Below are 13,199 nucleotides of genomic sequence, written 5' to 3'. Positions count from 1 at the left end.
AAATCTAACAATTGTAAATAGAGAAGTTGATGCGTACAGAAAAATATTTTCAAATCATTTTTTCCCCAAAACCCCCAAAAATATTAATATTGTAAATGGCCTTTCAACAAGTAAATATATATGTTGTACTGGAGAATGAAAAAATATCTCTAGGTTTCTATGAAAGGATTTCTTCACAAATAAAAATAAAAATTCACAGACAACAGTATTCACAAGCACCCATTTTTATTGTGCTGAATAAGGCGGTGAATATCTATAAAGAGAACTTTTTATTAAAATTTTTAACAAGCAAGCAATTTGAAGTGTAATCATAGACAGCAATACTAGGTGAAACAGAGAAAGCCATAAATGTTAGAAAACATTTGAAGTTATATATGAGGCAGAGGAGGAAGAGAAAGCAACTGTGAAGTGCCTCTTTTCAACCTCCCCTGCCCACAGCCCACAGCTAATGAAACTACATAACATTGCATAATGAGAAGAAAATGCTTTAAAACGAGTCAAATGTCCAGTCTGACTGTGACTGAGAGGCAGAGAGGAACAGTCTTATAAAATGTATCCCCCACAAAAATAAACTATACATATATATATGTATATATATATGCACAAAAATAAACTATAGATATAGGTATTTGATACATGTATATCTATAGAAACAGTATTGAATCTAGCATTCATTTGAGCCCAGCTTGGCAGCTTGGACAAAAACGCATTATATAAGAGTGTAAGAGTTAGTTCAACACTGATATTCATTTATATCTAGTTGTTCTCCCTGGACTCAGCCACCTGAATTTAAGCAGATATTAAGTTTGAATAATGAGGTAAAAAGAGGCCCTCTTGGAGGTAGTAATGTGTATTCGATTGTACTAGAACATGTTATCATGATCATGAAGATACAAAGTCAACTTCATTAAGACACCCACAGTTGAAAGCACATGAACAGTGGCTCCCGTGGATACACATTCAAACCAACAAATGAAATCAAGAAAGTACTCAAGAAAAGTTTTGACATTACCTCAGCAATATACAATGTCAGATATGTGCATCACAGTGAATTGCCCTCATCTTTTTTTCCTTAAAGGAGCGAGCATACTTCTCGCAAACAGATGTCAGAGCAAAGTAACGTTAAAACAACCTAAACTGTAAACTGCCTAACATGCAGCAAAAATTCTGCAAATGCAAACAACAAAGCTGCATTTGCCATATTTCAGTGCACGGTACATTTGAACCGTATGTAGTGTAACCTATGGTGTTAATATACTGTCAGTGATGTTTCTGCTCTGTTGAATGGTGTTGTTTCAGGCTATTTCCCTAATTACACTATTTTGCTCAGCTGAACATCGATTCTGCAAGAAGTATGCTCCCTGCTTTAGGATTAGTTGAGCAGTAGATGATACTGCAGATAGAAGCTGGCTTTTTCCTCTGATCTAGAACCATCTTCATCCATCACAACAAGACAGATTTAGAGATAAAGACCAGCTTCTACCAATACAGTGCAGATCCTGCATTAAGCTACGTTCACATAAACTTTAGCTGTTGCATTGACAAAAAATTACAGTTATTACAAGGAGTAGTCTTGCAGAGCTGGACATGATCTCATAACAAGAACTTCAGGAGACAATAGTGAGAAAATTTGGGCTAAAGCTGCATTCGACTTGGCTCAGAAGTGGAAAGCGAGAGTTTGGACCTGCATCAGTTTGAACAAACTGAGAAAAACACCTTCATGAAAGCAAGTATTGTTAGCAAGAAGCTAGCCAGCTAACTTTAGTAATATGAGTGATACGTTACTTCTCAAAACAGTGAATTTTAAGGTCAGTGTTATAGTTGAACCAACATTGACCGATCTAAAGCAAATCTCATTTAAAAGTGAAGACATGGTTCTTCATTACTGTTGACTGTGCGAGCAGCCATGTTGATTTGACATCGTATGCTAAGCTCAGAGATAAGAGCAGCATCCCAACTTTCCGAGTTGAAATTCCCAGTTGAGAGGGCATTTTCTTTTGTTTTTCCTACCCAGAGGCGGGAACTTTGAGCTTCAGTCGAATGCAATGAGAACGTAGACTTATTAGGTTGAGAACAGACTAAACATGAAGTTGCTAAACCAAAATCTAAAACTTTGTGACGGCGGGGGTCAAAGCAGGACAATAAGCCTCTTGTTATCTCATAGATATAACGTAATGGCTCAAAAGTCACCCCAAAAACAAAAATGTGTGCGGAGAACACAGTACGTGTTATACAAAAAAAAAAAATATTGTACCAAGGGAGGAAGTTCAGTTAGTTTTTTGCTAGCTAGCTTGTTTTGCTAGGTAGCTTGTTTTGCTTGTGTTTTCAACTGCACTCCAGAGAATGGATTACAAGAATCTGGGGTCAGTTTAAGAGGGGGTGTACCCTTGTTAGAGGCAAAATCCATTTAGTTTAGTTATCTCCAGACATGGAGTCTCATTACAAGATCACAACCGGACCGCGAGACTGTACAAGTACTTTCTGATGAATGTGCACCAACCTGCAGAGGTACATGACACATTTTTAAACCGTATTTTGCCACTTCATCCACCTTAGTTGTTTCATAAAGCTGTTCAAAATAGAACATGTGAACGTAGCTTTAGTTTCAAGCTGCCAAATGGCAATGTTTCCAGAGTTTCAGTGCCTGCTCTCACACAGATAAGCTACATTTTCAGCCACCACAGATGAAATGCACTGCTGCAGTGTGGCCAGATCTGAATATCGCTGAGCTGCTTAGTAGCATTACAGTGTTTGAGCAAGGTTCAATGTTGGTTTGCAGCTGCCACCCAAAAGGTAGGCGTCCCATGCCGCTGAATTTCTCAATCCAAAAGGCATGGCCACAGTTCCACTAGCTTTCTTTGAGGCTCTACCTCAGGCCCAGTTGAGAATACCAGTTAAAAACGTTTCAAAAGGTTTTTCATGGTGATAGGCTGAAAAAGGTGTAATTTTTTTTTTCATAAAACAAAAAAGCATTACATATACACCTGTTTGAACCATATAATGAGAACAGAAAATCACATTTGTGTAAAAGACACAAAACTCGCTAATCAAGTATATCTCAATATCTACTAATAAAAAAAAAACATATTCATGTATGCAATATACAAAACCCGAACATATATATATTTTTTAACCTGAAAAAAAGTTTCAAGTTTTTTTTTCTTTTTTTTCTTTTTTTTCTATTTTGAAGTCTGTCTTCTCCCCCAGGTGAATTAAAACGAACGCGATTAAAACTGTAGTGTTATGTAAAGCACGGACTCTTGTGCAGTCCTCGTGTTTTATCAGCATTACATCGTTTGAAATCATACGAAAGAGACCAGGCAAAATCATTCATTTTTCAAGACTGGAGGTAGGTATTTGTCAATTGATTATTAGTCCATTTTTATCTCTTTTTTTTGAGGTACATATCTGAATAGTACATAGCTCAGGATAAATCTAGACTAAAAACTCAGAGAACAAAAAAGAAAGAGAGAGGGGGAAAAAAGAGAAACCGGAGCAAGAAAAAAAAAATATCATTTAGAGTCATATAAGCCCTTGATCCTTAGAAACCATTGAGTAAATCAGTACAAAACATATATTCAAGTTAAAAACGTAAAACAGATGTCCCAGTCGCAGAGAAAGAAAAGTGTTACAAATGTCAGGTAAATGAAAAGGTTAAAAATAAGGAAAACAAACAATATCAAAACAGTACTTATTCCCTTAGCTGCTTGATGAGTTCAACACAGAATACAAACACACCTCGGATTTCAGTCGTCACCTGCCCGACTCTCACAGATCGTTCGCAGAGCTTTTTTTTCGCTGTTCCATCACGCAAACATTGGTTACAAACGTTCAGACAAGGTTCTTGTTTATTTTTTGTTACGACATTGGCACTCACTGCCATCCCCCTGCTTTGTAATGAGTAGTTTATAGCAGCGTGTGTCTCACGAGCTGGTTTGCTGGGTGAAGAAATCGGAGGTAGCTTTGAAAACGGTGAGGAGATATTGCATCGGCGACAGTGCGCACGCGCAGTCTTCCAAGGTCATGCTGTCACTGCGGTTCAGGTATCTCGTGTGTCTTGAGGTATAGTATGGTTTTGTTCCTGTGGTTTTTTCGTTTTCTTGAGGTTCAGTTCTGGAGTCAGAATGAGCTGATATACTTCCCTTTAATCGAAATTGTCAGAAATTAAGTTTGTCTTTAAAGCTATGCCTTAACAGAAAAAAAAATCAAAACAAACAAAACAAAAACAGAAAGAAACTCGATAAAACAATTATGTACACGTAAGATGGTTAAGAAGATGCCAGGGTTATGAAAGTATGTACAGTAGATTGCTGCATAAATTGTTCTTTAGTACTGTTGGAGAAACGTGTCTCGCAGAGCATCTAACAATTTACAGGAGAACATAGTGTCTGTTTTTGAAACTCACCACCAAAGACAGAAGGGGACCAAAGATTCAATACCAGAAATGGCTCTCAGAGTTCATCCCCTGCAAATGGCCCTTCGCTAAACACTGCCCCTAAATAACGATTGTCCATTTGTAGCTTAGCAATTGTACGACGAGCTTTCTGAACTTTATTGTATGGTGCAACGTCATGTGTGGGGTTTTGGATACTCTGTTTTATCTGTTTTTTTAACAGGAGAGGTGTATTTTGCAGAATAAACAGTGAGGAATGCATTAAACTTGTCAAAAATCACACACATGTCAAAGGTAAGTGGCTAAGCTAGCTAATTAGCAAGGCTGGCTAGCTAACAAACTCTTTCTGAATTTATTATCATATGTAGCTGAAACAAATTATGAAATTAGTACATTCTAACAAACAATATCAATGTAGCATTTTTTCTGGACTAAACCCTCGATATAAGCACAAAATACCATTGAACTTTATAGGGGGGCAGAGTGACAGCCTAATCACTGTTTGCTACTTAGCTTATTGAAAACTCCATAGTTTGATCTGACGGCCTAAAAGCTTATCAGACGTAGAAACACTATTCCATTACTACTAATTATTATTATTAATAATAATAAAACATGGTGAAAGTGCTTATTTATCTGCATTAAATGCAACCACTATTTAACTTAAATTCATAGATATGTAACCTTGTACTATCTTGAATGATCTATTTTTATTTGACCTTTTAATTTGGGTCAATAAATGGGAGATATTACTAGAAATTGTCTGAAATGAAAATGCAATCGCTCATAGGTGTTTTAGTGTGTATAGAGCAGGGGCCAGGAACCTTGTTAACCAGAAAAAGCACAAAAAAGAAACCCTTTGAGGAATTTTTTGAAAGTGATGCACCAAACCACATATTAGGTGTATCTGGGCATCTATTCCAACTTAGTTTTCCAAACAGCAGCTTGTTTAGGTATTTATTTACAAAATATAGGCCTAGCCATCATATGCTTTTCACTGGCTTGTTATTCTTTTAATTGTATAGGACTTCTTTAGATCACCCAGTTTTAGTACTGCGGTACATTGTCTGTTAGCACTTGTAGTGTAGCACCACGTCAATAAGTGACTGTCCTGAACTGCTCAGACTTTAAGCACCCAGCACCTGCTAAACACCCAGCTTGAAGTTTTCTAGCAAAGGAATATGACTGTTTAAACTATTATTATATCTTTTCATAGCTAACTCTGACAAGTCAATGATATTCTAGCCAATTAACTTAATCAGCTGAACTCAAGTTACAACCACATGATTCTGATATCACAGGTTCCCGCCTCCTGCTATAGGGGAAAGACCTGAGAGCAAAAAAAGCAGAATGGTCCATTTCTCCTGTCTTTGGTGGTGCGACACTGAAGTGAGGGGGTTTCTGCATGCATGTGTGCACTTGCGATGGAGCAGATGTGTCTGTTTGAGGCTCCATCACAAATATAGAAACGGCTGCATGGTCTGACTTTTTGAATGACAAAACCAGACAGTTTTACTTTTTCCTTCTCCAATGTAGCCTGGAATATCAGTCAGACAGCGACCGTGTGTGTGTGTGTGTGTCAAGAGTGACAGCGGCACATCCTATGCAGCCAACCCCTCCACCTCTGTGCTACAGCAGTTTGGAACGCGGAGGTGGGCAAAAGCAACGTGGCTCCAATCGTCATCTGCGCAATGTTTTGCGGGTTTGTTTGTTTGTTATTCCTCCCGGGTTCGTGCTCTGAGGTGTTGTGTGTGCTGATCACAAAAACAAAGCCAAACCAAACAAACAAATGAGAAGAAAACAACAACAAAAAACAAACAAAAACAACAAACAACAAAATAAACGAATGAAAATGATCGACTTAAACGAGAGTGGAAAGTCAACAATAAGTGGTCAAGGCAGTCTTTTCCCTTGGAAAGAGCTGACAGCTGGATGAGGTAGAGGTAAAATGCTGTGGTTGTTTAGTCCTCCTCTGGCGACCCCGCCTCCTCCTCTTCCTACAAGACACAAAAAACGGCCTCCTGTCAGTCACCGCTATCTCAAATACACCACAACAGCACTCTCTGGGGCATTCCCAGCCTAGGCTCTAGAACAGCGGTCAATAGCTCTTGTCCTGGAGATCGACTTTCCTGCAGAGTTTACTTCCAACCTGCATCTAACATGCTGCCTCTCTCCTTTATCTAGACCTAATGCATCTGATCCAGCCGGTCAAGACGTTCATTAGCTGAAGCAGGTGTGGTAGATGTGGAACTAGACTTCACAGGAAGGCAGATCTCCAGGAACAGGGTAAGTGACCACTGCTGCTGGACAGATGAAAACAGTAACTAAGATATGATACATGATGCATCCAAAAATATCCAGACACCTTGTCTAATGAGTGAAATCAGCTACTCTAGAGTGCACCCAGAATGGGACGCTGTGGAGCAGCTACACACGAGCCTAAGGTCACCATAACCAATGTCAAGTGTCGGCTAGAGTAGAATAAAGCCACCCAGTATTGGGCTGTGGAACAGTGGAACTGTGTTCTCCGCAGCGATGGAGCTCCATCCAATATCTTTGGGATACGTTGGAGTGGCTTTTATCATCAAGAATGAACTGTCCAACATCAGTAGCTGACCTTACTAATGCTCAATCAAATCCTCACAGCAGTGTTCCAACATCTAGTGTAAAGCCTTTCCAGAAGAGTAGAAGCTGTTACTTCAGCAAAGGGGGACAAACTCCCTATTCATAGTCCTGATTTCAGAAGAAACATTGGACAGCAGATGTCTATAAACTTTTGGACATGCAGTTGTATGCAAAGGATTGGGTGGCCCTGGTCATATGACGTGTTGTTGATTTTCTACATGAAAATACGTAAAACATAAAATAATCAAAATATAAAATGTGGCCTGTGCGAAAGGTATAGCACATTCTATACTTTATGTTTTATTTTTTTCTAATATATTAAACTCAGGAAATAAAGAGAAACTGTTCAGTAAAAGTTGCAGAAATATGCTATATTTAAGTTCTTTCTCTATAGAGGATGTGACAACTTAGAAAATCAAAACAGCATGTAATTTAACCAAAGGTGTTCAAACTAGTATACATGCCTGGTCTGTGAATTTCAGTTTGCTTAGAACTGATTCAGGCCATGCAAAATTCCTTTAGACTGAAGAAGGAGCCTACCAGGCTTTTGTCTGCTCAGAGCCATACAGATCTTCACTGTTTTGGTTTCCTTGCTTTTTTTTCCCCTGCATTTTTTTCCCTCATATATTCAACATTCCCCAGCTGCTGCTGAGATGACCACCATTGAGAGTGAAAGAGTGAGAAATGGAGGAGAGAGCGAGAGCGGGAGGAGAAAGAAAGGCGACACACGGCTCTGGGCACTTTTCAGAATGAAATGGATTTCATTTTCCACATGGCTTCATTTTATTTAGGGAGGCTAACTGACACAATTTATAACCTTCTTCCTTTCCCAAGTCACCGCACAGCTTCCATTCATAGGAAGGGCCGCGGCAAAAGACGGTCTGCATTATATGAGCCAAGCTCTGTTCAATAGTGCAACAGATACTTCTTGTAGCTGTGAAGAACCAACTCAACACCGAGGAGATAGAAAAGGCAAAAATAACAGGAAAACTCTCAAATTGTGCCCCCCCCAAACACCCCAACACTTCAGACTCCAAGATGTGGCACCACTAAGGAAAGAGACTATATCTGTAACTGTAACCAAATTGCAGCAAGCAAGCATTAAACACCAGCACTCTTTGGGGTGTTGGTGGGGGGTGCATATCACCCACCCCAAAACACAAGATAATTGTGGGGCTTGCAGGATGGTGGTTGAAGAAGCATATAGCTGAGTTGCAAAAGAGCTGGTAGATCAATTATTATGTTGATGTCAATGAGAAAAATTTTAATTGAAGCAAAAACAGACTGTTGTTTTGTTTTGTTTTAATCAGTAATGACAAAAAGAAAGAAGCACTGACCTGCCCTGGAAGCATTTTCAACACTTCTTTACTGTACTGTGATCATTTGTTGACTTAAGCAATAAAAGTTATTATTAATCTTTGTTTGTTCTAATTATCATCATATTTATCATTATTCAGGATTTTCGGTAAATATTTAAAACATGGATCAGTCCAAGAATTTTGGTGACACAATAAAGGCAACAAAACTGAATCTACTGAATATGTATAATATTCCCGTTTATGATATTATGGTATTGTGTTTTAATAATGACATATAAAAAGTTCTATTTTTCACACACAATGTAAAGGAAAGCTGTTGAACTCTAATAGTGCAGAATAATTGAGATACTTGCTACAGCAACGATAGTAATGATGAATGAAGCTTGTAATGATTTCTCACATATTAGTAGAAGATAGTCAATTATGATTTGAATTCAGTGAAAAATTATTGTTGTGCAAGACATTGATATATTTTATCACTTTTGACATTAAACAAATGGAAAAAAGACATACGTGCAGACTTGAACCTGTTGAAACAGAAATTAATCCTGTCAGTATAAATCATAGCACAGCTGTGTAATTAACTATGTAATCATGTAGTAATATCTATGCAACATAAATCAAAGGTATATCAAAACGGCAATAATAACTCAAGACTAATTAAAACACAGTGCTAGTTAAAAACCTCTGGAACAGGTTCTTGCTGGACAGCTCTGTCTTCACTCTGGGACCCTCTCCCATGTAGGCTGGGGAGGATAAGGGAAAGCTTATGACCAGGCATGTTTCTAAAGTCCATTAGGATGTTGTCCTGGATAGGAAGAAAGGTCAAATGGTGGCCTCTGGGTCAGAGCTAAACTCCCTGTTCACCTATAGATTCCTGCAGAGTGTGTGTGCGCCGAGAGAGCGTCAGCAACATTTTACAGGCTGAAGCTCCCGTGCGTTCCCACACAGCAACAAATCAGGCCACAGTTATGCATTCCCACCGCAAATTGGTCCGCACCAGCGAACAGAGGGAAAGAGGGGGAGAGAACTTCTTACCTATTCATTACTTTCCATAGGTGCCTTTCCACACTAGATGGCCTGGCTTTGTGCGATCTGTGCTGGAATTTTTTGATATCCTCCAGCTGAACTCAAAGCTACTTTAGTTCCACTCCCTTTTAGGCCAATGTCCACCAATATAATTTTTTTTTTTTAAATCATCCAGTATTCTCTCAGCCAGCTGTTTTAAATCATGATTAACCTATTAATAATATTATTTTTCTTGCCATTCATTTTCTTAGAATCAGGAATTAGAAATAAATAATTTTTCATTTTGGTAAATTCTGAAAAGAATCAGAATTTTTCTCTTCTTGCCCAAGTCTTCCATGCCTGGTTTGTAAACAGAACAAAACAGAAAAACAGCTAACAACATTCTTATGATACAGCCTTATTAACATTAAATTAAAAAAAAAAAAAAAAAGAACAAACCAGTCACTGTTGTATTTACACATGTTTAATTGGAACAGAATAGCAATTATAAATCAGCTATTATCAGGTTAACAACATTTAAAAAAAAACTCTCTCTGGAAGTTGAAAGCATTTTTGGTTGATTTAGGTCTGGCTCAAATAATTCCAATATTTGAGGATTCAGTTATTATGTTTGTATTTATTTTCTTCGAAATAGTATTTGAAAGCTTTGTCTTTTGTTAACATTTTAGACTCAACAAGAATTCTACAACACTCTTGTGGTTTCCTGACAATTTACAGAGTTTGAGGCTTATTTATCACCGTTTAAATGAAACATTTTATCATAAAACAAGAAAATGGCAATTGCTTGATGACGCATGTAATATTAGGCTATGAAATGTTATGTCATACCCAGGTAATGTTAGCTAAATACAGCTACATACCACCTACACTTATGTCACCCCAATGCCCCTTTTGAAAGATTGAAGTACGGTAAGTTAGTGAAAGACATTAAAATGGCAAACAAAGAGAAACGGCCAAAAGTATTCAGTCACTCAATTAGCTGCAGAGCTGAGAAAAGGAGATAGCAGTCTAGCTAATCAGCTTAACTTATTCCTTTAAAATATGCATGGCCATAAATCTACACAAATTTAGTACAGGACACTGAAATAATTTGCTGAATTGACATTCCTGAACAAGATGTGTATTTGTTTATCAAAGGTATTTTACTCAAGATGGAACTGTATTTGGAACACTAAGTTAGCAATGGAATATGAACTTGGCTCCATTCAGTAAACTAGCAAAACTACACAAACACATCGATGATAAAGATTTTAAAAGATTTACATCTTGAATTTCTGCATTCACTGCTATATAGCTAAGCAGAAATCTAGTCAGACTCATCTGTCTCCTTATCAGACATAACATTAGGGTACATCAGGCTCTCTGCATCTTTAGGGCGTCCATTATAAAAAACAATGTATAATGTATAAAACGTTTTTTTGCAAATCTGAAATGGAATACTTCGATTAAAGCTTCAAATTATGGTTAATTGTAAAATGTAAATCAACTGTACTGCACTCATTTCATAGTATCAAAGGCTGTAAAATGCTGTTCAGCCCTAATTTGATCATTAATTTTCGATTATGTTCCCTGAAAAATGAAGAGCTTCATTTCATTTGAATATAACAAGTTTTGGAGAATAACATCTGATGTATGATGGAAAATGTATTTATTTCCCCATCTAAGGTAGTATTAATCATAATATAACATTGATATTTTCCCACCCCAAGCAACATATGTTCTTGAAAGTAGTCTATAATGCGTTTTGGAATGAAACCCTTCAAATATTGTTCTTTTACATTTTTCATTGTTGCTCCCTGTTAACTGTTTCAAGTCTGTTCCAACACATTTGCCTATCAACAAATATGTTTCCTTGCTTCAACAACTTGATTCAAGCTAATCTGTGCACTGTACATACAGATCCAGACCTTTTGTTAAAGCATGGAAGGAATTTTGTCAAGAGTCATCTCGTCTGAACTAATCCTTCAGGACAGATTGCTTATCCATCTGTGAGGGCACGTAAAGAGGACGAGATGGTAGAAAGCAGGGATTCCACACACAGTAGTAGCAGATTTACACTAGCCTTAAAGATCCACCATGCAGGTCCCTCGTCAGGCAAGAGTTATGCTGTCTCCTCAAAGGCTGGGATCTTTGCGACCTTAAAAATCCAAACCGGGGTGCCTCTCCTATGCATCCACCCTGACACACACACTGGGCCCCCACATCCTTCCCTGATAGACTGTGTACACCTGGATTCTGCATCATAGCAAACGTTTTGAAATATGGACTGCCTTCGATGAGTGAGCCAAGCCCACACAGGCCTGTACAGTCTTCAGCATGATCTTCAGTTGTGGTCTGAGACCACTGTGACCAGTTTGCATGGTTTGTTTTGCACTTTAACAGATGAAGGGCTAACATAATGTGAAAGTTATGGGCTAGTGTGAATGTGTATGGATACTCAAGTTGAAAGTGAAAGTGTTGGTGAAAGAGAGTAAAACATCAGGTTACTTACCTGAGCAGGCTTTTGTTGGACCACTTGCTGTGGCTGTAAGAAAGAGAAAACAAGAACCACAGTTAAATAAGACCTTCATCGTTGTTGCACTTCAGTATAACTACCTACACCACAGAACATTCTGTCACTCGTTGGCGACGAAACTGCACAAATCGATACCAGCCACCCTCAGGACCCTCGCTCACAAAAGCCTCAATGGCCTTCTATGGGGCACCAGCGCGGGCAAAGGGGTAGAAGGTGGACGGGGCCGAAACACAGCAGTGCCTTCACAGCGGGCGAGAGAGGGGGCGAACAAAGCTCAGATTGTGCCCTCCTAGCATTACATCACACCCGCTAAGCACTGCCACCCCACAGGAAGTGCCTCTAAGACCCAAGCCTGACAGCTGAGGAGTCTTCTGCTCCTCCAAGAACCAGACGGGAAAAAAAAGCCCTGAGAGTCCCCTGTGTTTGCAACCCAAACCAGCCACTGCGTAGAGAACACACACACACACATACACACACACACACTATGCTGGATTGTTGGGAACAGCTGGTGTTTTTTTGTGCCAGCTCCTGCTGGAATGCTAGCAGGCTGTAACACAGTAAATGTCAACACCGGATGGACCTGGGAGAAGAGAGTATGTAGCGATAAAGAGAAACTGGGAAGACGATGCACACATTCCGCAACGCAGGGGAGCAGGCGGATACACTCTGAGAACCACCAGCCAATAAGAAACTGATAGCAGCATAAAGAAAGTGTAGTTCAGACACCCGTCTAATTACTTGCATTTATTTACAAATACCTCCAACAAACGGCTAAAAGAAGAGCAATATGTACAGTACTGTGCAAAAGTCACTTATTTAATTTCAAGTCCATTAGCCCAAGTACAAGTTAACCCCCCCACATGGCCCGGGCCCGCCATTGGGACCAAAGTTTGATTACACGCTTCTATAATCTAAGAATAGCTCAACCAGTTTGCACTGAAGTCGCTGTAGTTATTGAATAATAAGCCATAGCATGTAATAAGACTGGGATGTTAAGGGGTTAAGCATATATTAAACAGAAAAGTACATTTTACAGTATTTAGTATGTCCACGCTTTTCCTTAATTACAGCTTTCATTCTTTTTGTAAGACTTGCATTCAGAAGTTGGTTGCAATTTCTGCTTCTCACATTGCAAATAATCTTAAATACATCTACTGACGTTAAGGTCTGGACTGGACTATGTGGCTGTTTTGTTTTCTTTATCTCAGTAATGGCAGCTACACATTCTTTCAGACCCATAGCATCAAGTTGTCCTCTTAGAGTGACCTGTGGTCTAAAGATCTGACTCAAGAGTAGAGCCGGATTTTTCCTCCTATTT

The 13,199-nt window shown here is 38.7% G+C and overlaps 1 protein-coding gene across 1 annotated transcript in view; it reads right to left on the bottom strand.

Annotated features, from left to right (window-relative positions):
- Positions 1–208: 208 nt before the first annotated feature.
- The window catches only part of hmga2 (high mobility group AT-hook 2), a 38,414-nt gene continuing 25,423 nt past the window's right edge, over positions 209–13,199 (bottom strand). The window contains exons 4-5 of the mRNA XM_036577564.1: positions 11,858–11,890; positions 209–6,390 (exon numbers count right to left, since the gene is read on the bottom strand). Coding sequence (XP_036433457.1) covers positions 6,355–6,390; positions 11,858–11,890 — 69 coding nt within the window. The 3' untranslated portion in view covers positions 209–6,354. The remainder of the gene's footprint in view (positions 6,391–11,857; positions 11,891–13,199) is intronic.

This window comes from Colossoma macropomum, unplaced genomic scaffold, assembly GCF_904425465.1.
Source record: "Colossoma macropomum unplaced genomic scaffold, Colossoma_macropomum, whole genome shotgun sequence".
Classification (NCBI taxonomy): domain Eukaryota; kingdom Metazoa; phylum Chordata; class Actinopteri; order Characiformes; family Serrasalmidae; genus Colossoma; species Colossoma macropomum.
Note: the sequence above shows the minus strand (reverse complement) of the source record. Positions and strands in the feature narration are given on the sequence as shown.